This window comes from Falco naumanni, chromosome 5 (assembly GCF_017639655.2).
Source record: "Falco naumanni isolate bFalNau1 chromosome 5, bFalNau1.pat, whole genome shotgun sequence".
Classification (NCBI taxonomy): domain Eukaryota; kingdom Metazoa; phylum Chordata; class Aves; order Falconiformes; family Falconidae; genus Falco; species Falco naumanni.
Genome location: NC_054058.1, coordinates 57,955,537 through 57,979,721, shown reverse-complemented (window position 1 = coordinate 57,979,721; position 24,185 = coordinate 57,955,537). Strand labels below are relative to the sequence as shown.

The 24,185-nt window shown below is 37.7% G+C and overlaps 1 protein-coding gene across 3 annotated transcripts in view; it reads right to left on the bottom strand.

Annotated features, from left to right (window-relative positions):
* LGR5 (leucine rich repeat containing G protein-coupled receptor 5) overlaps positions 1-24,185 on the bottom strand; it is a 93,528-nt gene that overhangs the window by 40,555 nt on the left and 28,788 nt on the right. For all 3 annotated transcript variants that reach the window (XM_040595777.1, XM_040595778.1, XM_040595776.1), the window contains exons 2-3: positions 14,417-14,488; positions 937-1,008 (exon numbers count right to left, since the gene is read on the bottom strand). In XM_040595777.1, the coding sequence (XP_040451711.1) occupies positions 937-1,008; positions 14,417-14,488 (144 nt within the window). The remainder of the gene's footprint in view (positions 1-936; positions 1,009-14,416; positions 14,489-24,185) is intronic.

Genomic DNA, 24,185 nt, shown 5'->3' with positions numbered 1-24,185 from the left:
ATTCATACTGCCTCATATCCTCGTTTGGACCAACTCCTGCATATATAAAAGGATTCTCTGCGGACAAAACTGAAGCAGTACATGCTGCCTTCAAAATAAGGCATACTTGATGGGACACTGTAAATCATTTTTGGCAGGCCTAAATCTCCTTAGGCCAACATGAGCTACAGCTGGCCAACTTAAGAGTAGATGGAGTGGGAAGCTCTTCATACTTCTTTCCCACTTAGGTATTTTTTCAGTAGAGCTTTGTATACTCTTACAGTAGCATCTGGCTTGGTTTGATGCTGCCTAGGAGGTTGGCGTTCTTGCCAGTAATGCAGCTTCTGTGAACTTTACATAGGCAAAGACACCCTCTAGTATAAATACCGTGAGATGTGGCCTGCTAATAATTTTATTAACTATATGTACTGTTTTACTACTCCAAATAATACAAGGTTTTGTCATATTTTTTATAATTTAACTTACAGTAATTACATCACAAAGAACAAGATATAAAATATGAACTCCATTTTAAATTACATGGTGTTCTACAATAATGTTTTTTCCCTCTGGCTCTCAAGAAAAGAAAAAGGTAATCTGCCCCAGTTTTGTGTGATCATGAAAAGTTCACTAAGTTTTTTAGACTTGAAATCAGAACTTTTGAGACAAAGAAACTATTAACTGAACCAATTTTTACCTTTGATATTGTACAGAGACATCTACTTGATGAGCAAGTTGTTTTTAGAATGCCATTAATGTTTTCCAACCTTTGTGTTTAGGGTATTTTCTATACGAAAAAACAAAGATTTAATGATGTTCATATGTATCTTCAATTGAATTGTTCAAAATGAGCTGATCAAAATATGTAATTTACTTGATCAAAACTTCACTGGTTAATTACTTCCCTGGAGCATTTAGGAAATCAGAAATATATCAAACAACACACAGTTTACTTACAGCACTTTAAGACTGAAAAGGCCAGCAAATGCTCCCTTAGGAATGTATGTCAAGCCATTTCCTGCAAGACGTCTGTAAAGTTTGAAAAAGGAAAAGAAAAAGAGTGAATACTTTTTCTCTTCATGTGGAATTAATTTGGTTGTTAAAAAGTGCAACACAGTTACATTTGAGCGACTGATGCCAGAGGCAGTAGTTTAATAGCCTTGTTTTGTCATTAATACACTTTTAAAAGAAAGAAAAAACTAAAAAAAAAAAAAAAAAAAAGAGAACTCCTTAACTGTACAGTTGATTTACTGACAGCTGGACTGCACTGCAGAGGCAAAATGTGATTTCATTGCAAATTGACCTTATGGTTTAGAATGCACATTGAATTCTTCATATTGTTCTTTTTAAGGATTAATCTTCAGCAACTAAAATACAGATATACTGACAACAACTAGCATCACTGGATTTAAAGGCATGCACTTTCAGAATTGTCCATGTGTGATGTCTGTGAATATTTAACTCATTTGCACTATCAAAATACATCCACATATTAATGATCACAGTCTACTTTGAAATAACTACACATAAAATTGCTGTACTGGTGGAATCATAGTTTTCCCTGTGTAACAGGCTGGCATAAAGGGTATTTGCTAAAATATATGAGGCTTTCCCCCCTAATTCTATTGCACCTTCCTTCTCAGAATGCCTGAAAGTATTTTACAAAGCTAGGTAAGTACAACAAATACCTCTGGTAAAGCATGTTACTCTCGAGAGAAAAAGACTGCATTCTGTCAGGTTTGTGTTTAGGAAAGAGGCCATGTATTTGATGTGAAATAATAGTATTTCCATGTTCTCCATCAGTGCAACTCCAGAGCATCTTGCATCTAGCCTCTTTGACATCTCAGTTCAGCATGAATGTACCCTAGGTGGAAAATGGACTGGTAGCGGTCAGATTCGCAGCCAAGTTACTCTGTGACACTAGAGCCACAGTGTCTCCTCTTAGCTGGCAACAAATGCGGGTTGATAAGATGTAACCCTCTTTGCAGACCACATTAAGCCAGGGGGAATTGGTATTTCTCATCAGCTAAGATACTGCACGCCAAAACTGTAGACAGTTGTGATAGACCAGCTGATGTGATAACAGAGTTGACATTTCACTTGGCCTCTGGCCCCTTAGGAAAGACCACAGGACTAGATCCAGAAAATGCCTTAGGTGTCAAGCTGCCAGAGAGGAATCTACAGCACTGAAGTCAGCACCAGTTGCCAATACTGTTCATGGAAGAGGCCAAGTGCTTATGACTGCAGTCCCAAAGATCCAGCACTGACTGACCCTTAAACACTGTCTTCCTAAGGAGTTTAGCTGCCCCAGGCTACCTACAGGGTCCTGTGCACACCTTCTCTTTAGATACCTCTTTCATACAAAAAAAATAAAAATTGGGCCGTAAAGAAAGAAAACATTATTCTAGATCCCAGCTCCAAAGACTTTTCAGACATTTTCAATTTGTGGAAAAGGCTCCTCCCTGTACACACACACACCTGCTGAATGACGTGACCTGTAACTCCGAGCAAGTGGCTCATCCTCTTTCCATTCAACGAATTTAAATGTGCTCTGCAGAGGCGCTCAGCTTCAGACGGAGCTGCTGAGCTAGTCTCTCACTCTGAAATACACTGGAGTCTGATGTCCAGACATCTGAGAATCAGGCATATGCACCCAAATTCCTGCAGGCAGATGAGTGAGTCAAACCTGGCTCACTCTTGCTCCAAGGTGAGGCAGTCACAGGGTAAGCCTATTTTTTTTTTCAGATGTGTGAAATTCTCAATTATTAAATATGTCTTGTACAACACCTTAGACAGATGAAACCATGTTAATCTTCTTTTTGGTAGACATAGCTTCTGCATTTACTTCTCACAAGTTTTTCAAACCTCAGGTCGCTCTTCAAGTTCTGCTTTGACTATTTTTCAGTTTGGAAAGAGCTCGCACCAATTTTGCAGATGGTGGTTAATACTATATTATATGATACTCCTCTCCTTATGGAGCAGAAGATCTTGCTCATCATGTATAGCGCTACGTATTTCAGTAGAAGGCTACATCAAATGTATCACAAATGCCAAAATACACGTACATCCATGTAGTTCTCTCACCAAGCAAACTGACAATGACAGAAAAGGTAGACAGACATCTGGCAAGAACTATTTTCTATGTAATGATGTTGTCTGACCTTCAGGTACCATATTGAATTCTTCCACATGACACCTTTTTCATGATTTTCTGTGGAACTAACTTCAGGCAAACCACCTATCTTTTCCCAGCACGCTCCATGAGACCACTTCTGACCACTGGCACAACAGTAGCATCTTCTCAGCCCTTTGGAATTCCCCAGCATTATGGTATTTGGTAAAAATCAGCAAAAATGGTTCATTTGGATCATCTAATTGTTTCAATATTCTTGGATGAAAGTTAGCACAACAGTTCTTTAAGGCATGCTGCAAAGCTCATTAAGTTTGGCTTATTTGTTCCTGACCATTTTTAATGCCTTCCTTGCAGGTTTTTCCTGCTATTACTGTGTTTCTATTCTCAGTCTTGGCATAGGGGAAAATGAATCCCCTTGTTGACACTACAGTACCTATCAAGTATCTATCAGGGCTTACTCTTCTCCACTTCAGGGATTTTGTTTTCCATTACTCTAAATTATTTGAGGAAAGCTGCCCAGTTATTTTACTGAACCTTGGATGGACTTTGGGAAGTGATTTTAGTCAGGATGGGTAAATGTTGCTTTCCCTGAACAGACGAGGACGGACATACTATCTGTCTCTACAGTTCAGTATTTAGTTAATCATTTCTGAGAGCAGGAATGGACTAGCTTGTTTATAGCACTTACATAACCAAATGGCTGGCTTCTATTGTTTGAACAACTTTGACTTTCAATTTTTAAGTTATTTCTTTGAATTCCAGCATTTCTGACATTATTTTAGAAATATCTCATTAGGCACATTCAGGCTCAAATGTATCACCTCTCTTTAATGAAAAAAGTAATCAAGAGGACACAGTGTTACTGACTTTAGACCATATTTTTTGAGGTACATTATTCTAGAACTAGATTTTACTTATGCTGCTTCATATAATCTTGCAAATTCATGGAGGTTGGAAAAGTTTATGGTGAAGTGTTACCACATGCTTCCCTCAGTACCGGCTTCCTGCCACTGTTGGAGTCAGGATACTGGGATACTTTTGACTTAAGCATAGGTTAAGTTTTTATACTACTGCATGTTTCCTTCTAAAAGATGTAAAATAAATGAGCTGAAAAGAAAGTATGTTGCCTCCATCCTTTCAAACGGCAGTTATTTATAAAATATCTTTCAACGCAGTCCAGCCCAGCTAGCAATCTCTGCGCACTGTCTTGAATAGTTGCAGTGCTGCAGGTCAAGTTCATGGTCTACGGTCGTATCTGAGAGAAGACATGTCTATGCTCTCCCTTGAATGTTCCCCATCTGTTTACCATTTTGGTGTATTCTGACCTCTTCTGCAGTGTCAAGAGTTTTGAGAAATGGTGGTGACCAGGTCAGGAGAACATTCCCAAAGACAATACAAATAATGAGACGCTCACAGAAGGCTCTCAAAATGATCCGAAACTTTTTTTCTTGCAATTGTTGCTTGTGTCTGAAAAGAAAAACTTCATTCCTCAGCAAGAAGCAAATAAACATGAAGTTGTGACTGAGCACAGTCAACTTTTCCTTTATGTTTCTAGTACAATGTTTTTTCTTTGCCAGCTCAAAACTGCTTTGTGTGCGGATGTTTTCCGCACCAGGACAAGCCTTGCCTGGTACCAAGTGTCTCCTCATTACCTGCTGGGATGGCCGGGTGAACTTGAAACACTAAAAAGTCTTCTCTCTGCAGTTAACAAGCTGTGGCATTTAATAAAAGAAAGCAACTCTCCACTGACTGTGGAAAGAACCTGTGTCAAATCTAACCCAGCTACTCCTCATTGTCTGCAGTACGATAGGGGTTGTGACTGTGTTTCTTCTTTGCCCGAGTAAGATCTAGTTGAGCAAATGCTGAATAAGCACCTGTAAAGTGTATTTCAAAATCTAGTAGTATCAAAGCTATAGGAAGGACATGAAAGGAAGGCAACAGTCTCCTTGGGAAAAAGCATACGTTTACATTAATTAATATTCATGCTGTGTTCTAACAGAATTAGCACAGTGGAAATTTCTGGAACAACATACTGATCATATCTTGCAAGGTGCTCAAGTGTAGGAGAATAGATGGGCTGATCTCGGTGCGGCTCAACATATGACAGGAAGAAGCAGTGTGAAAGTAGTCAAACTCCACTGTTAAGAAGTGAAAATCCAGTGAAATCTGTTGTAATTCTATTTCAGAACCGATACAGTTAGGTAGAACTTCATTACACTCAAATTCGTGATAAATATATCAGACTTAGTATCATGCCAATAAACTATAATATCAATACCAGACCGACTCAATGTTTCTAGACTAGTGCCAGCACATGCCCCTTAATACAGATTAGGTTATACAGCATTCCATCATTTGTGTTGCATTATATTTAATCACTCCAAATGTATCTATACAGAATGTAATTGTGGGTGCAATCTTAAATCATCCTTAATCTGTGCAAAGATACTGAGTGATTTCTACAAAAATAATTCCATTAATTACTATTTTGCCTTAATGTCCCTTTGACTCTGCATTTTACTTCCCTGTTCACTAACTGGTTTGCTGATTTTATTTAAGGAATGAGAGTAAAGACCACACATGCTAGGAGAATGCTATCATGAATTTGCTTACATATATCTATAGGTATGGTTAAAGATGAGTAGGCTAACATCAATAATGTCACAAAAATTCAGTCAGCTTTATGTTTGCCGGTTTTCTTGGAAAACAGATGTTTCATTCCATATTTGCTACATTACATGCTACAACTAACAAGCTCTCCAGAAAGGAAACAGAAAAACGAAATGTACAGAAAAACCTAGAGACTGGTGAAAAAAACTCTGCTTTTGTGAAAAGAAACTGAAAGTACAGAAGGCCTGGGACAGTGAAAAACCCCAACAGCTGGGACAGTTCTGCTGCTATGTGGCACTAATATTCCTGAATTTGGTGCTAAACTACTAGGATGTCATGCAGAAAATTCCATTAAAATTCATGTAATAATGGATTGTGTCTTTTATACCTTGGGTACAGATAAGAAATTATCTTTTGTAATTTGAAACTTCTGTCTTAGAAGCCTGATTCACCTCTCCAACTGCCATAATTGTTCTGAATAACTGATAAAGATCCGTGGTGAAATCTTAGTCTCATTGATGTCTGTGGAAGCATTTGTGCTGACACAAGTAGAAATAGGACTCTCATTTGCATCCTACCTGGGTATCGTATTTGCCAGTAATTTACTCTTTTCTGAAGAGTTGTACCAGTAGCACTAGTACCAATCCTAAAACTATTATCTTGTTTCTAATAAAGGAAATGGGTGTTTGTAGAGGAGCAACAGGGAAGTTTAACAGGAAAACATAAATTTCCAAATATTTTTCTAAACCAACTTGTTCTGGATATAAAAAAATGCCTCTGTTCAAGAATTACTGATCTCTAATCCTTTGTTGCAATTTTGTTTCTTGTCAAACTTAACCAAAGATACACAAGCAGACAGCTACACATATATTTAGCCCAAATATAGAAAAATATAGCCAATATAGAACTCATATATCCCTATGATCGTAATTTTTTTCAGCTTACGTATACATTTATAGATCAGTAACACAACATGTTCTTGCTTCTTACATGAAAAATACTTTGATAATATGGATATTCTTCAAGCACTTACTCAAAGTCAACTAAAATTTTGATATAAGAGTTTGATTTGATATTTATTAGTGATTATTTTGGGGCCAATGCAATAGAAATGTATGCATTAATGGATGATTAATTACTATGTTAATTAATTAATGGATGATATCAACATACGTATTTCAAAATGTTTTTGAGATATTACTTTGTTAGACTAGCAATTTAAGTGTTACTCTGTATTTCAATTATCTTTTTATATTTCAAACTGTCATGTTAATTAAAACTGTAATCATTATAGTAATATAAAAATAAATGTGGGTCAAATGATATATTAAAAAATCTGATGCTCAGAGAGATCAAAGAAGAAAATGTAAAGATATTCTCCTTTCTTTAAAAAAGGGGAGGAGAGCGTGCAAGTTGTAATTGGGCTGTATATTATATTTATTGCTACTTACAGTTTAGTTGGAAATTCAAACATAACACAGTCTGCTCTTGCTTTAGGGCCTAATTGCCTTTTAAAATGCATGTGCCAAATTCTCATAGGGTGCAAACTGGAATAACTCCAACTGACCTCAAGCAGTTGGAACGAAATCAGTGTGTATTTGATCTTGAACCGGCTTTGATAAAACAGATCATAGATTTTTGTCAGTTAAGGGTATAGTCTAAAATGTAGTATTTCTTCCTCCACTTATAAAAGGTAGGGACTCTTTCTGCAGCCAGCATGAGTGTGATCCGATAACTGCTAAAGACAACTGATCTCACCTTTCATAAAGCCGTCCATGGCCAGCGCTGAGAACAAGCTGTTTTGCTCTCAGCACTGCAGAAGGCAGCACCCTTCTACAGGGCTCCAACAGAGTCCTTCTGCTGAAGAGGTAGCCAGGCACTGACCTTCTGACTGTAGGAAAGCCAACTGTTGGGAGGTACTCCAACATCAGCCAGGAAATGCCATGCTGGTTCCCAGCAGTGGATCCCAAGGATACAACCAATAAGAGACATAACTTTACTTCTGTGTTTGAGGAATGTTCTCACCAAATCACTAATCCCAGAACAACCTGTAATTTGTTAAAATTCCTTTCTCAGTGTTTAAATGTTACAGCAAGATGAGGCAAAAAATGGTGGACCATATACATCACATTTCCTAGGCTGGGGTCTTCCAAGTGTCATTTACACTTCTGATGCTGGTTTTGGTTTTCTCCCAGTAGTGCCAGTATCACCAGAAAGAGTAAGAACTAATAATAATAATCATTAATAACAGGAAATGGCAGAAGTCTACAGCAGTACAACACAACATGATCAAACTGTCAATAATGAAAAATGTATTAGCTGTTTTGTCATTCCGGGGTGATAAGCAAGGGACATAAATTGTGTAGATCAAATTTTCGAGGTTACTACCATTTTCTGAGTGGTACAATGAAGCAACACCAAAGAATTACTGGAAAAATTATTGCTACTTCTGTTTGGAAACTCAAAAAACCAACTTAGAGAGAAGTTGGTTTTATTGAGCTTGTGAACCTATTAGATATAAATGTGATATTGGCTTAGCTCATTACCCATAATCCTAAGGAAGTGGAAAACTGAACCGTGTAAGTATCAGAAGTATTCAATGCACTGAAATCAAGCAATCTACAAACAAGCTGAACTTCCACTGACAAAAAAGGAAATTATTTCTGTGTGCTTGCTACTGCACTGCACGCAGGGTGTTTAAGACTTAAATTAAAATCCGGCCTCAGGATCTACAGATATACAGGACGTTTAATAAAACACTGTTTCACCTTGGTTTAATTAAGTATAATGTCACTATCTGTATTGATAGCAAAACACAAAAAACTCTTTCTATGACTCCTTTTGATATTCTAAACTAGTTCCTAACTAATACTGCTGGATAATAAATTACGAGTTCCAGAAAGCATTTACAAGCTACAAGCCAAAAATAAACTTCAACCCATGTTCGGTAAGACCAATGCAGCAGCACTGACAAGGTTTCTTGGATATCAACCTAGAACATTTGTTTCCGCTTGCATGTGTATCTTTACTCTTCTCACTTCTCTTTTATCTTCTTCCTCAATCTTCTCCCCTTCTGCCCCTTTACACCACAGATGTACAGCAGTTCCAGTGTCAAGGCTGCTCTGTGCAATTTGCTGTAACATTTCCAGAGTAACTGTCTGTCAGCACAAGCTATTCAACAAGCAATGCAAGCAGCTCTAATTTAGTAAGGCATTTGCTCTGTTGTTTCTCTTTTTTTTTTTTTTTTTTGTTCCTCATCTTGTCATTCTTGATAAGAGAGCAAAAAAAGGCAGTTTGGAGGGTGTCAGGCTGACACATCCACATGGGAGAGTTCTTTGTTGTTGCTTGCTTTGGTGGCATCAAAGGGACAACAACAAAGGCAGTGACAGCTCTAGAACACCAGGGCCCTTGTTTTGTGAATGTAGAGCTTACAAGTTTTTATCTTGTACAGTCAGAATTTTCTGTGTTTGTTCTTTTCTAGTAAATCAAACTAACCATATACGCATAAAGTAGGGAAGAAAACTACTGTAATTGCTTCTGACCGATTAACTAGATAAACATCTCCCTGTTTTTACCAATGTATGGGTAATTTCAAGCTGACCCAGTGCACTGGCCTCTGTCAGGACTTTGAGTGCCTCCCTTGCTGTATTAAAGCAAAGCTGGGGAGCCACAGCCCTGAGTTATCACCAAGATTGTCTTACGGCAACAGAATTTACAATCTGCCATGGGCCGCTTGCCTGGCTGGTACCTCTCACTGACAAACACCACATACCCAACACAGTGGCATAGTCTGAATAGGTAAGTCTCCACATGTATGCATGTATGAAGTGAAGAGACCAAATTCACAATTTCTGTGAATAAATAAAATTCACAACTTATGTGTTAGGTTGTGTGCAGCTCTGAAATTACCTATGGGATCGTAAGTCATTTAGCAATGGAAGTTACTGCTGAAACTTTAGTTGACAGAGGTGGCACAACCAAATTACCACCAGGAACAGCTCCACTAAACCTGCTGTGCAAGAACTGTAAACCGCTATTTAAGTGACCTCTAAAGGAAGCATGTGTGGACAGTTGAAGACCACTAGATGATACTCTATTTTTACTACTGTTGTTCATGTCAGTTGCAGGTATTTTTACTTTTTTGCCCTGGAGGTTTTAAAATCTATGCAGATTAATGTTTGGGAATGATTTTAGTATTTAAGCATCCTGTCCAAAGATTGCTGAAGTAAATTACAAGATTCCCTCACTTTCTCTAATGCTTTGGACTATGGCTGCAGCACTTTCACGTTTTCTACTAGCTTACATAATAGTAAAAATGTACAGAATCAGTCTTCAGTGCTGGCCACAATGTGCCTGCACCAGCACAAAAATAAAAGACTGTGAAAGACCCCAGGAGCTAATGCTCTCAGTTTTCAAACATGTAAATGACCGGAGAGCTCAGTCCCACCACTCAAAGTCAGTGGGGAAAAGAACACCTAACTCCCATTAACAGTTTTGAAAACCTCTTTGCAGGAAGGAAGAACAAACAGAGAGAGAAGTAAAGGGAAAACAATCTATAGGAACAGCTGGTAACGGATTGTGCCTGGTAATTTAGGACTAAATTTTCATGTATACAGAGGCCTCCTGACCACTTCTGCAGTGTAAAGGGATTTCCACATAAATCATGGTGAGATTCACATAATACGTCTGGTTTTTATCGTATCTGTAATTCTGCACTTCAGTATTGCAATAAATGCATTTTTAAAGGCACTTTTGCCTGAGTAACCACTGTATTAACACCGTGATCAATCTCAAAAACTTTGTAAATATATTTAATTCCCTTCAAGGTTATTTTAAGAAGCACCACAGGTGTGACTAAACTTTCTTGCACCTGTATGAAGGCTGCAATTAGTTTAAGGTAGATTTGTTGCTTGATTTTGTGAAATGGAACTTATTTGGAACTGTCTTACTCTGTAGGTAAAATAATTGTAATAAATCAGTCCTTTGTTGCTGTTTTAATAAAACCCCTATTTTAAGTAAAAATAGTGATGTACTACAAATCACTTGGAGTTTTGCTTATCTGTGGAATGTTCCAGTGTTTAAAATTAAAATAAAAGCCTCATATATGTGCATGTGTGGGTGTGTGTTCACATATTTAGGCATATGCATATGCATATGTATGTATGTATGGAGATATATCTAGCTGGAGATATTTGTACTTAGGTCTGATTCAAATAGTTAAATTATTATTGGCTTTCTTCCTCACTCTTCATAGAGACGTTAATTTATAAGATAAAACAGATTCAGGCACTGCTTTGAAGTGTTACTAATGACAAAATGCTATGTCTACACTCAGATGGAGTTGCCTCTTAAACTCTTAAGAAACCCATCATAGGTAATTTTTTACACTTTTAAAAACCCCTTGTTTTCATGCATTACTCTAACTTACTGCTTTATTAATATGGGCATTTTACACATTGTAGAATGACATGCGTCTAGAAATACTCTGCATAAGATTGAGTCTTGGACTCAGTCAGACTGATAAATATCTGCAGTTATTTGGAATTTATAATGAAGAATTTAACTTAATGGTGTTGTACAAGTTCATGCAGAGCAACTTGCTGATAATCAAGCAGCCAAAGCATATTTCTTTCTTGGTGGGAGTTCTATCACACGCACTTTAAGAGAAAATCAGGCCTGAAAGGCCCATCATTTTCACATAAAAACCCCCAAACAATAATAAAATCTTGCTCAAAACTAAACTTTTTAGGAGCTAGAACAGTTCAGTTTTCAAAGTACCACAATATTGCCCACAATTTTTAAAGGTCCATATACCTCAAAAATACAGCATAGTTTCAATATGTTGTGCTTCGGTGATCAAACACTTTGGTTAAGGATAAATACCAGGCATGATCACTAGGACTGCCAGAATTCTTCCTGCAGAGGTGTCTAACCTTGGCTGGAAGAGTGGATCAGATTCAGCCTAGAAGGTCAGAACTGGCTGAACAGACTCAGCTTATACATCCTCGCTTTGGAGTCAAAACAATCGGTTTAACTGTCTTAAAAAAATCTCAGTGCTTTTGGGTATTGAGTTATCAGTATTGCCAAACCATGCATCTAGGACATAACATCCAAGCTAAAACTCAGTGGATCAGTCGTTAGCTTTTATCAGATTTTTGAACCAGCCTTCTAATAAAGGGATTAGTAACGCTTTTTTTCAACACTAAAAAACCATAAAAAACTCATTTTAATCTCCTGCTGTTGTATTTCAAAGAGCAGACAGACATTTCTAAGATGTACTTTTATTTCATGGAAACATTGCTTTGGTATAAAGTTGTCATAAATTCTTATTTTTACAATGTCTGCCTTATAGGCCAACTTATATTTTGCAATACTCCCATTTAACTGAGCCACATAAACAAAACAAAGAATTCCCAGATAAGCTGGCAATAAAAATCATGTGGCAATGCCTGGATGGGCAAAACAATTTTCATATGTACAATCACTGCTCAGAAATGAACATAGGGAAACATGGGAACTACAATGGCTGCTACGCCCTACTTTAAAATTGAATACCCAATTCCCCTTTCATTGTCTATATTTTTTTCAGTGTAATACTGGACTGAATTGTATTACATGCCTCTGAACACTGAAGAATCTCTCGGCACAATGGGTTTGAATCTGCATTAAGAAGAGGTAATCAGTTGCCTCATCTCTTCAAAGGCTTCTATGCTTATTTGAAGAGTGAATACAAACTGCAAGAGTTTCAAAAACAGTATCACAATTAGTAAGAAATGGAAATGATTGGCTTCTGTGAACCAAATGGAGGATCTGACTAGTGTATTCGTAAAATGAAACAAAGTAAAGAAAGAAATAATCTTCTGGTACTATCAGCAATGAAGGACTGGATTTACTTAATTTGGAACAGAGGGTTGTAAGGATAACAGTTTAATACTTCTGGTGGAAAAAGTAGGCCCAACACAAGAATAAGGTAAGAACACTTTCAAAGGTCTTGATCAGGAAGATGAAGTAGATTGCTGAACAGTCTCTCAAGCCATGACCTAAGTATTACTATTTGGGTCATCTAACTTTGGACCGTAAAATGAAAGAGTGAAGATAACTTGGCTTAATGTATTAGAATTTCCTTCCAGGAAAAGCCCAAACTTTTGTTTTTCTTCTTTTCATTAATGGTTGGAGAGAAATCATTGGGTTGCAAGTTTTCAGTAGGGTCATTATAGTTGACAGGAGACTGGACAAGCAAACATGAACATGACGCAAAAATCCACAAGCAGGGTCTTTGCGGCGTGATTCACTTCACACGCACATGATACGTACGGCTACCACTTGGTGTGTGACATCTCTCCTTGTTATGTCCATATCTATATGTTATTTGAAAGTTGCACCAACAGCAATATAGATAATGATAACCAAATAAAAGATGTATGTAAAGGAAGAGAGAGAATTTAAAGAAATAATACCTTCTAAATACGAATGCTGCCAGTAATAAAAATAGGGCAGGACAGGAAAACGTGCTTGCAAATAGGGCATTGTTCAAAGTTAGCATTACAAAATGGTTTTAATTTTTCTTTTTCATAGATGCCAGCTGGAAAGACCAAGTGGCAAAATTCAAATGAGTGTTAGCAAGAACACCAAAAGCTGTCAGGGCAATACCCACCTAAACGGCAGAGGACTGTACACGTCACAGCTTAAAAAGATTGCTGTCTTTGCAAGAACAGCAGCACCATGACTTTGCGTGTCTTATATGGGTTTTATGGTGTGTTAGCAGCTGGAAGTACTATTTAAAAAGGAGGCTTTCACTTTTAAAAACTTATAAACCACATTTCAGAAAAGGCTGGATAACGAGACAATTATTTTAATCAGCTTGTAGAGGTACTCATGCAAATGCCGGTGCCACCTTTTTCCCACAAGATCTATGGTGCATCAGTTATAGAGTCTCCATCACTCCTCAGGAACCTAAATTTTCTTTTAAGCCTGGGCCATTATAATTAGGGTCACTGCCAAATCCAGGTCTCATGAATGCACAATACTTTTCACTTTTGGTTAGTCACCATCACGTCAAAACAGCATTCCTCTTTTGATGTTGTGCTTGATTAGCTAGTTGTTGCAATGTACTTTTTCCTCTCAGTAAACGTACTAGATAGCGCAACTAAGCTTTTTGCAGGATTCTGCATTTTACAGTCAGCCTTCAGGGACGCTAAATGTAACAGTAAGGAAACAGTAATTAAAAGTGATTAGGACAAGAAGCCTTGATACTATGAAATGTGGACTCAATTGTCCTTGACACAGGCAGAACAAGGCTGCAGGTTTTGGTTTTGATTATAGCTTTACTTGCATTTTAATAAACATGCGCCAGTATTCAAACTTTTAATATCCTGCTGCTTAACTATTTCCAAAAAGCAATCCAGCTCTTTTAAACAGCCCTTGTTTAAAAATTTTAATTTGTTTGGCTCTGTCTCTGCTTAGAGAAGTTGTAGCCTCATGGTAACTCTTTTTACAAGTTCATTTCCAGAATCACAAGCAATTGTGGTGGTTTGTTTTTTTTTTTTTTCAACTAAGTGTTTCCGCATGTGCCAAAAGTGTCAGGCTGACAGCCTTCCTGCACTGTTTTATCTGGTTCCCACAGTACGTATGAGAGACAAGCACAGGAATGTGTCTAGTACTGACTATGCCCATCGAGGATACAATGATACTTACAGCTCTTCCAGGAAGCGGAGGTTGTGCACAGGGTTTGAGGGCAGCTTAGTAATGTTGTTCATACTGAGATCACTGTAGGGGAAAACAGACAGAGACTTAATATGGCATGCCACAACTGTGGTGTCCAGCTGTTCATTCCACACATTTTTAAGTACTACATTAACAAAAAATAGTTCCTCTGCCAGAATTGATGAATTGTTATCCAGTTAGCATGTTAAACATTATTTTGTATGAACACAGCTTTGTCAACCCAAATACAGGCTGTAGCATGTTCTTAATTTCCAAAGATTTGGGAATGTTTTATCAGGCTCTATAAATCAGGTGGAACACTAAACAAACCTTTCAGTTCACATAATTTTAATAAACCACTCTACTGTACAAATTTACTTGGAGTAGTAAAGGAAAACTACTATGACTTTTGTTGTAGCACCGTAGCACACTTGGTTTACTAAAGCAGACAGGCAAAAACGTACAGATATAAACTATCTATCTGCATCATTCTTTACATTTCATGAATATGGATACATTTTGGGTTTGCTGTACAACCTGCTGCACGGTCATACTGATTTGCCTTGCCTTACATTAGGCACATCAGGTGTCCCCAAAATCCAACTTACTTGAGTCAAAGAAATGACATATTTTCAGATAATAAACATCCCCTTTTTAGAGTGCTCTTTTTTTGCAGGTACTCAAATTGCATTATATAAGTGAAATGAACCATAAAACAAGGGTGTAATGTGATCCTGCTCTGTAGCACACTTCCTGATGGGGTTCCACGGTAGTTCCTGGCACAGGAAACAACTAGCCATATCAGCTCTGTCACAGTTCATTCAAGCTATGTTTTAGACTAAATTTCATATAATGCCATTTTATTCTTAACATGCTTTTTCATTGTTTTCCATTGTCTTCCCCATGCCCTACAGTATCATTATAATTGTTTTGCATTAAGTATAAGAACTGTAAAAAGACTGCATAATACAATCCTGTGTGGAAGATGCGACTTACACACCTACCAAAACTCCTGTAACTGTTAAAATAAAAATATCAGAGGCACGTATTTTATGCAAATGTTACGTGATAATTTAATAATGGGCACTATTTAAACATATATATGTTTGTAGCAGCGCTTATAGTTTCCAGCTACATTGGGTAGTATTTACATAACTTTATTTCTTCCAGCTGTTGAGAGCTTACAAGGTAAATAAGTTATCTGTACTTTGGTGGGTACACGTCCTATTCCTATTCCATCTAGTTCTTATTACTCACAGTCTGTTTCACATTACAGAATATATGCTTTTAGTCAGCATAGTTAATTTTGATGTTTGACCTTTTGCTGAATTTTAAAATGTATAATTTAAAAATGTACTTCACATAGAGATTTTGAAATAAAGGAAATGTGTTAATACTTTACAACAATTATCAAATAATTGTTGGCTAAGGTCTCTGCATTCACTTCAAAATCAAGGTATAATTTGAGAACCGTGTACTTATTAAATTCATTCTTTACTGTAATACTTTATCACCTAATTCTTTCATACTGTTTAGCAGGTTATTACCCTTTCACTTTGATAAAGACTCAAAGAATTTATTCTGGCAAAGGAACAAAAACATGGATTTATTTGGCAAAAGAAAAACTCATCCAGGTAGTGAATCATATGCTACTGACTATCAAGGTAAGTCCAGTATTTTAACAATTATAATTTTGATCGTGAGATTTTCAATACGTGTCTTAATGGGTTTTTGTAAACACAACGTATCACGCTTTAGACTTCAAAAGCCGGCCTTGGTGGAACATGGGAGTGATTCATCTTCAGATAGACACATTCTGCAAAACCAGCACTAAACAGTGCTCAGGGAAACCTGAAGCCTGTTTTTCTAGCATATTAATTTATATTAGTAGTCAGCAGTACCTATCACCCACAGGACCCCATGATGACACCAGTCACAAGCAATCTACAGACCAGACCCTAACATCTTAAGAGGATCAGAACAAGATAAGGTGGCTTTCATTACATGCTTTGATACACAATGAGAAAATCAACAATACCTGCACTTCTCTTAAAAACATCTTTCAACCCGAGAGGTGGATTTACCGACATTGAACTCCAATGTCCTAGTCTCCATTTTGAACTCCACCTGTAGTAAAGTATGTGCCTACATCACATGATGGAGGAGAACCTCCCCAGTCTACATTGCAGCAATTGTTAGCTTTTTAAAAATTTAACAGTTCAATAATCTCATTCTGTTAGACAGGTTCTTTTTTTCCCAGATTATTCTTTTCTTGCCACATAAAGTACAAAGATGTTTTTGTCAACAGAACTACTAAACATTACCTATGAATATTTTGTAGAATCATAGAAATATTTAGGTTGGAAAAGACCCTTAAGATCAAGTCCAATCATTAACCTAACACTACCAAGTCCACCACTAAACCGTGTCCCTAAATGCCATGCCTACGCATCTTTTAAATACCACCAGGGATGGTGGAAGTAACAGAAATTATTTCCAATACCACTACGGATGGTGGAAGTAACAGTAATTATTTCCAAATTTCAACAATAACATTGTTTGTAACTAGTTTTTAACACACTAGTAACTAACACACAGACCATTCCAGTCTGTGTTGGTGATGTGTTATTGTTATAGCTATAAGGGTTTAAGGATATAAGAGAGACTACTGAAGGGAGTGTTAATATCTTTGATTAGGCTAGCTGATACAGCTGGAAACCCAGAAACTTTCAGGCACAAAAATCCAAAACCTCTACTTCTTCCCACTGTACCAGCTGGTTAAATAGGTGACATTATTTCTGTCTAAAAACCTCACATTGGTTAGATTGGCAAAGCAGTAGTTCATCTGTGCTTACATTTTTTAGATAATCTTCTGGGTCAGAATCACCACAGATGCATTTAATCCGATTTTTGTTCACTGAATTAAGTAAGGGACTTATGAGAGAAGTCCCATGACCAAGAGCTACTTCTGGGGGCATGCTGGAGATGTGAAACAAGCAAAAAGAGTTAATGCAATGCAATCAGTCACTGGATCTCATGTCAGTAATACTGTAAAGTTTGGGCTGCCAAGTAGAAATCCCTCACGGTGCTCCAGAGAGAAATAAAGGAGGTTATCAACAAACTTGCGAGCCTTTGGACCATACTGCCAAGAAGATATAGCTAGTATGAGATTTATGGCCATTAGCTAGATCAAGCACAGCTAACAGCCAGAGAGAGCTAGTAGGTAAACGGTAGGCTTACATATTATTACTATGAAAAACAGTAACAATTGTGATAGGGTATGTCTTATGTCCTGCACCTGCAATGGTTTTTTTCCAAAAGGTTCATCAAAGAGGTTTTCTGATTTCTCCTTTCAGTGCTAGCCTGTCAAAATCTGCAATCTGCTCTCTCTAGAAAAGAGAAGGGGATGAAAATGGCTTGCACATCAGGATTTGTAGTGTAATGGTGAAAAACATTAAAATCAAAGTACCCTATCTTTAACTATCCTCAGCAGAATGGTTCTGATATTAAATCAGATCCATTCCCCAATTTCCTTTCTATGCCAGTGCACATATATGCAGAACCAAATTAGCTGAAACTGCAAACGTTTCTTGTCAAACCTGGTAGACGGTCACAAGCTACAGTGATGAAAAACTTAAAATTATTAGAATACTGAAAATCTTCAAATAAGTTAGTATAACAGAACCACTCCTGTAATTCACCACCAAAACATGTGCAGACCCCACCCATGTCAGTAGAAGTGGCATTCTAAGAGTATATTCTGAGTTTTAAAATGCTCCTAATGTGAACAGCAATAGTACCAGATCTACATTTATAAAAACTACCTGCACCATGAGCTGATGTACTGTATTGGAAAAGCGATACATTATTTTGAACAGTCAGATGAACACATCGTCTGTTCTCCCACCAGCATTCCTGCAGCCTGTTTCCAACTGCCAATTACAAAAGCAACATAACAGTGAACAAAACTTCCAGCTTTCCAAAAGATAAGAAGTTTTGCTTCAATGACTGCATTGGCAACACAGCTCACTATAATGTTATTTTAATTATACTCTGTGCCAATCAATCACCACGCTGTGTCTCTGGTGCCTTGCAGAAGGAATCCTATCTGTGACGGAATCTTTGAAGAACGGAAAATATTGTGAACTGCACCATGCACCTATCTGTTTTTTCTTGGTTACTGTATGGGCAAATTTTGAGCATTTGCAAAACACACTCCAAGAAGGCAAATACAACAGGTCTTTTTTTCACCCCTGTTTTGTTGTCCATGCATGTAAGTGCTGAAAAGATATCGAGTTACCACCTTGAAAGTGAGTTGTTCACAATGAATTCCCGAAAGCCAGTAAAACAAGTTAGAGTGAACTAGTTCTTAACATATAATAGATGAATCTGGAGGCTAAGTTACCAACCTGTTATTAGTGGCTATTACATGAGATGTTTCACTGACTATTCATCTTGTAAGATCAGTTTTCCATATTATATTCATGTCCTTTGAAAGAGAATAAAAATATGTTTTGGGATATATGCAAGGCTTCTATTGGCTTTCAGCAACCTGTTAATCTACTACTAGGCTAAACTTCTATCATACGGAATGGTACAAACTTGTCTACCCATTGCAGGGCTGATAGAATCATCCAATACCAAAGACAATTAATTTTGTAGCCTATCTTTTTTCCAACATTGCAACCTGTTTGGGTTTTATAAAATTATTAAGATTTATTATTAGGATTATTATTATGAATCTTCTAGGCCTGCTTTAGTCCAACAAGATGTATTAATGATTATTTTTATGGAAGTCTTTGAAAGAGAAAGGACTCACATAAAAATACTGACAATAGACTAAATGCACGCCCTGAGTTCTTTACCAGCTGCTAACAGCTCCTAAACTAAGACTATTTCTTTAATCCATCTACAGTTTGACATTATCTTACATGTAATAATATAAAAGAACGAAAAGGGGTGAGAATTACTACTGCTCTTCCCTTGCTGTGCCTATCTTTTTAACACAGCACTCTTGCTTCTGCTGTTGGCAGAATACTTTACTAGGTCCACTATATGATGGAAGAATATGCTAGCTATTAAGTGCATGCCATCTACTAATGAAAATGTTTCATTATGGATATTAAAAATAACTTAATCTGCTATAGCTACTTAAAGGACATAAATCTATTTGCCAACACTGTAGTAGTAGTAGTAGTTCCTATTTCTTACAATTAAATTCCTATCACATGGTTTCATTCAAGGGTTTTAATAAATAAATAGAATAAGAATTACCATCATTTTACAGAAGGGAAACTAAGACACCTAATGGTGAAGTGACATGCTCACAGCCAAACAGTAGGTTGTATGCCATGGAGGAATCAAACACCGATGAATTATTTGTCCAGTGCTCTTTTCATTAGATCACATTGTCTGCCTCATGGCATTTACACCGGTTTTCCAAATGGTGATGCATGAGCTGTCAATAGGCTCAGAAGACAATGACCATATTTTCATTTTAATGGTCCTAGATTACATTATCTTCCCAAATCAACATGAAAATCGGTAGACATGTATTTGCATGTCTAATACACCCATGCAGAGCAGCACGGGGCAGAGTATAAGCATACATAAATAAGCATTGTAAGCACTTCCTGACAATTAAATCACAGCATTTCTTCTCACAACTAGCTTCAAACTTAATTTGTTGTTCTTTGAAGGATGCTAGTATAATTCACATTTGAAGCACCGTATCTTTGTGTTTGGAAAAATCTTATGGAAAAAAGTGGTAGCTTTGCTGGAAGAAGCAGTAAAGAGAAAGAGTTATAACAGACATTACATGGAATAGGTAATCTCTCTTATCAGGGTATTCACAATAAATAACCAGTGGCAACAGCATGGATATTTCTGCCCTTCTGCATGTTGATAATGCCAAGTTCTAAAATTAAATATTTAAAAACCCATTATCCTTGGTCATATTATTTGTAATAGCTAATTACCAGCAACTAATCCCATTCTATGCTTTTAAAATTAACACAGAAGTGATGCAAGGCTTAAAAAGGACTGCTTGTTACTTATTTTTTACAGAAAATTTCTGTTACTTGACATTGAAGTTCATAGTTTCCAGAGACCAAACACCTTTGTATTAAAACATGCCCTGCAAAAAGCAAATGACATTTTGTAGTTAATGAGAAAAGACCCTGCAGTAAGACAGTATGTGTGCCTGTGCACCTCACAAAGAGCTTTATTCCAGTAAATGGACAGTATTCCCACTGTCCCCCTTGCACTGTCCTTTCCTTCCTTGGCACACCAGTGAGATGCTTGTTCCAGCACTGCATTTTGCTTTCAGAAGATATAACCACTGCAATTCCAAATAGATATCTGTGGGAAGGATCAAGCACCTTGAACTTAGGAAAGCCTCAGGGGTAATTCAGCAAGGTCAGGAGGGCTATGTCTGTAGACATAGCCCTCGTTGCTGCTGTCGCATATTGGCCCATAACCTGTTGGGTGAATATTAAACATCAGATCCCAGCAAACCAGGCTGATAGGCCATGTCTGGATTCAACACAACTTAAAAAAATGCTTTAGCCAAAATTCTGCACTCCCAACACCTGTCAGTGGGTTCCCCTAATGTCACCAGCCACCAAAATACAGCCTATTACTGCAGATGCTCTGTAACAGTCATTTTAAACAGAATGCATTACTCTTGAACATAGTAGGCAATTCTGTCATATAAACTGCCATCAAAGACTTACTTAAATCTAGACTGCAGAACATTTGTAAAGCAAACAGTACGTGCATGATTAATCTTTTCAAGAAACAATTTTGCCATTCAGTTTATCCAAGACTCCAGCAGAGGGAGCAGGCCAGAGTAAACAATTAGGGTCAAAGAGAAAGTAAAGATCAAAGATCAGATCAAGCACACACAGTGCTGAATTAATCTGACAAGTACCTGACATTTCATTTTAGGTACAAAGATTCTGGCTCTCTGCTTTTTTTGTATCTCACATTCACAATGCTCCCTAGATGAAATCCTCCATTTACTTTCAAAGCTGATTCATGGCTGTTCATTTGGCACTGAAGACTCAGTTTGCTAAGTAATAATTACCAGGGTAAGTTACAAAAACATTCCAACATGTCAATCATTTACTGTACTTAACTCCCATATTTTAAAGCTTAAATAAGTAAAGGAATATTTTATAGTACAGAAGCCAGCAGGAGCAATTAAAAAGAGGACTGAATGGAATTCCTCTTCCTCCCATGCCCACAGACTGTATTAGTATTATTTCACTTTGTGAGTTATTACTTGTTTCTGCTGCACTAATTCAAATAGAATACAGGAGTACTGCATATCTGATTCATCTTGTTCAAATACCAAAAAAAACCCCACCCCACAACAAGAAAAGATATCAGTTTTCACTGTAATTTATAAAGACAACTACTAGAATATTTGTTCTGCTCTTCATCATTACCTGTTTGTTTATCAGGTACTGTTTACCTTATTTTTGACAAAGAACAGTATGGTTAATTGAGAAAAGATATTTATTAGAAGTGATCAAGTCTAGGAAAAAAAGCCCTTGGTCTCTCTTAGTTTCAGAATATTTTCTGCAGCTCTAGAAGTTGCTTATTTTTGCAACTATTTGTTACAAAAATGACAAAAACATAGGAAAACATCTTTCTTTCTGAATTAATGGACACATTCATCCATTTTAGAAACTGTGAGTCCAATTTCCTTCTAATTCCAAGTCTACAATTTCATCCCTCTGAACTCAATGAACCTGTTCCTAAATTATGGTTATTTATACGAGAGGAGAATATCTATGAAAAGCACAGTATAGTTTGCTTGTTAGCATACTAATTTTGATTACAGCAGTAATTAATTCAAAATATATCTGAGTGTAGACAAAGACTCAAAATACAACCCTAAAGTCATGAAATACAACTTTCCTAAACCAAGTATTATGGGCCACACAGCCAACTGGGCTGAATACCCAATGGGAAGTTATGCACAGCACAGATTGTTACACAAACCAATTTTAAAACTCATCCTCACAAAAATATCCAATATTACTTCAGTGAGGCTGCTAAGGGTGGAAATGAATCAGCTTGATTTCATTTGTAACAAGATACACTGTGAGTTATTTATTCTGCTGGTCTTAAATTGCCTCAACTCAATTCCACAGCATGGATCTGAAGAATTAAGAAGCAAACAGCTTTGAGAGCATCTGCTACAAACACATTGATGGTGTAAGTCTGAGTATCTGGAAATCTGTGCATAACAGACCTGCATTTAGAGCAGGAAACATATATCCTACAATGCACAGTGCGAAGGTCCCCAAGGTACAGATGAGTGCGCTGGGTCCAGAGCTGGAAGTTACATTACCATGTTAGGTGCCCTCAGAAAGGCTAATTATCTCAGGTACAGCAGGATGCTGCTACGACTGTACTAATTTCCCAGTGCAGGGTCTCTGCACAATGCCGCTTTGTGTGATGTAATGTAGCAGTTGTCATATATATAAACCCAGTATTCCCAAATTGGTTCACTGCAAAATACACATACTCTAGAGTAGAGGAAATTCTGGCTTGGTAAAGGAAATGGCAAAAACGGTTCAGCAAAGACAAGAGTCCACCTCTTCAATCCCGACTGATCTTTTTATCTCATAATAGTTTTCAGTAAAATTCTGGTTAGCTTCTTCACTACTTTTATTCTATAGGTTCCCATTTTGCTATGCATTGGTGCTGATTCATAGACTCACAGAATCATCTAGGTTGGAAAAGACCTTTAAGATCTTCAGATCCAACTGTTAATCTAATACTGCCAGGTCCACCACTAAACCATGTCCCTGTGCGACACACCTACATCTCTTCCAAATACCTCCAGGGATGGTGACTCAACCACTTCCCTGGGCAGCCTGTCCCAATGCTTGACAACCCATTTGGTGAATAAATTTTTCCTAATATTCAATCCAAACCTCCCTTGACACAACTTGAGGCCACTTCCTCTTATCCTATCAGTTCTTACTTGGGAGAAGAGACCAACACGCACCTGGCTAAAGCTTTTCAGGTAGTTCTAGAGAGCGATAAGGTCTCCCCTGAACCTCCTCCTCTTCACGCTAAACAACGCCAGCTCCCTCAGCTGCTCCTCATAGGACTTGTGTTCCAGACCCTTCACCAGCCTCGTTGCCCGTCTCTGGACACGTTCCAACACCTCCGTGTCTTCCTTGTGTTGAGGGGCCCCAAACGGAACACAGGATTCAAGGTGCAGCCTCACCAGTGTCGAGTGGAGGTATACAATCACTGCCCTTGTCCTGCTGGCCACACTGTTTGTGATACAAGCCAGGATGCTGTTGGCTTTCTTGGCCACCTGGGCACACTGCCAGCTCATATTCAGCTGACCGTCGATCAACACCCCTGGGTCCTTTCCCACCAGGCAGCTTTCCAGCCACTCTTCCCCAAGCCTGTAGAATTGCATGGGGTTGTTGTGACCCAGGTGCAGGACCTGACACTTTGCCTTGTCGAACCTCATACAGTTGGCCTCAGCCCACTGATCCAGCCTGTCCAGATCCCTCTGTAGAGCCTTCCCACCCTCAAGCAGATCAACACTCACAGATGACTGGACTTGTTTCAACACAGCAGTGTCACTTTGGCTTTTATTGTAGTTTAGTTTTACCTTGTGTTGTTGAAGAGTAATTGAAGAGTATCAGCAGAGAAAATGATGCTGTATCATATCTACTAGAGCTCTACTCTGGATTACTACTTTGATCAACTCTGTGTTGTTGCT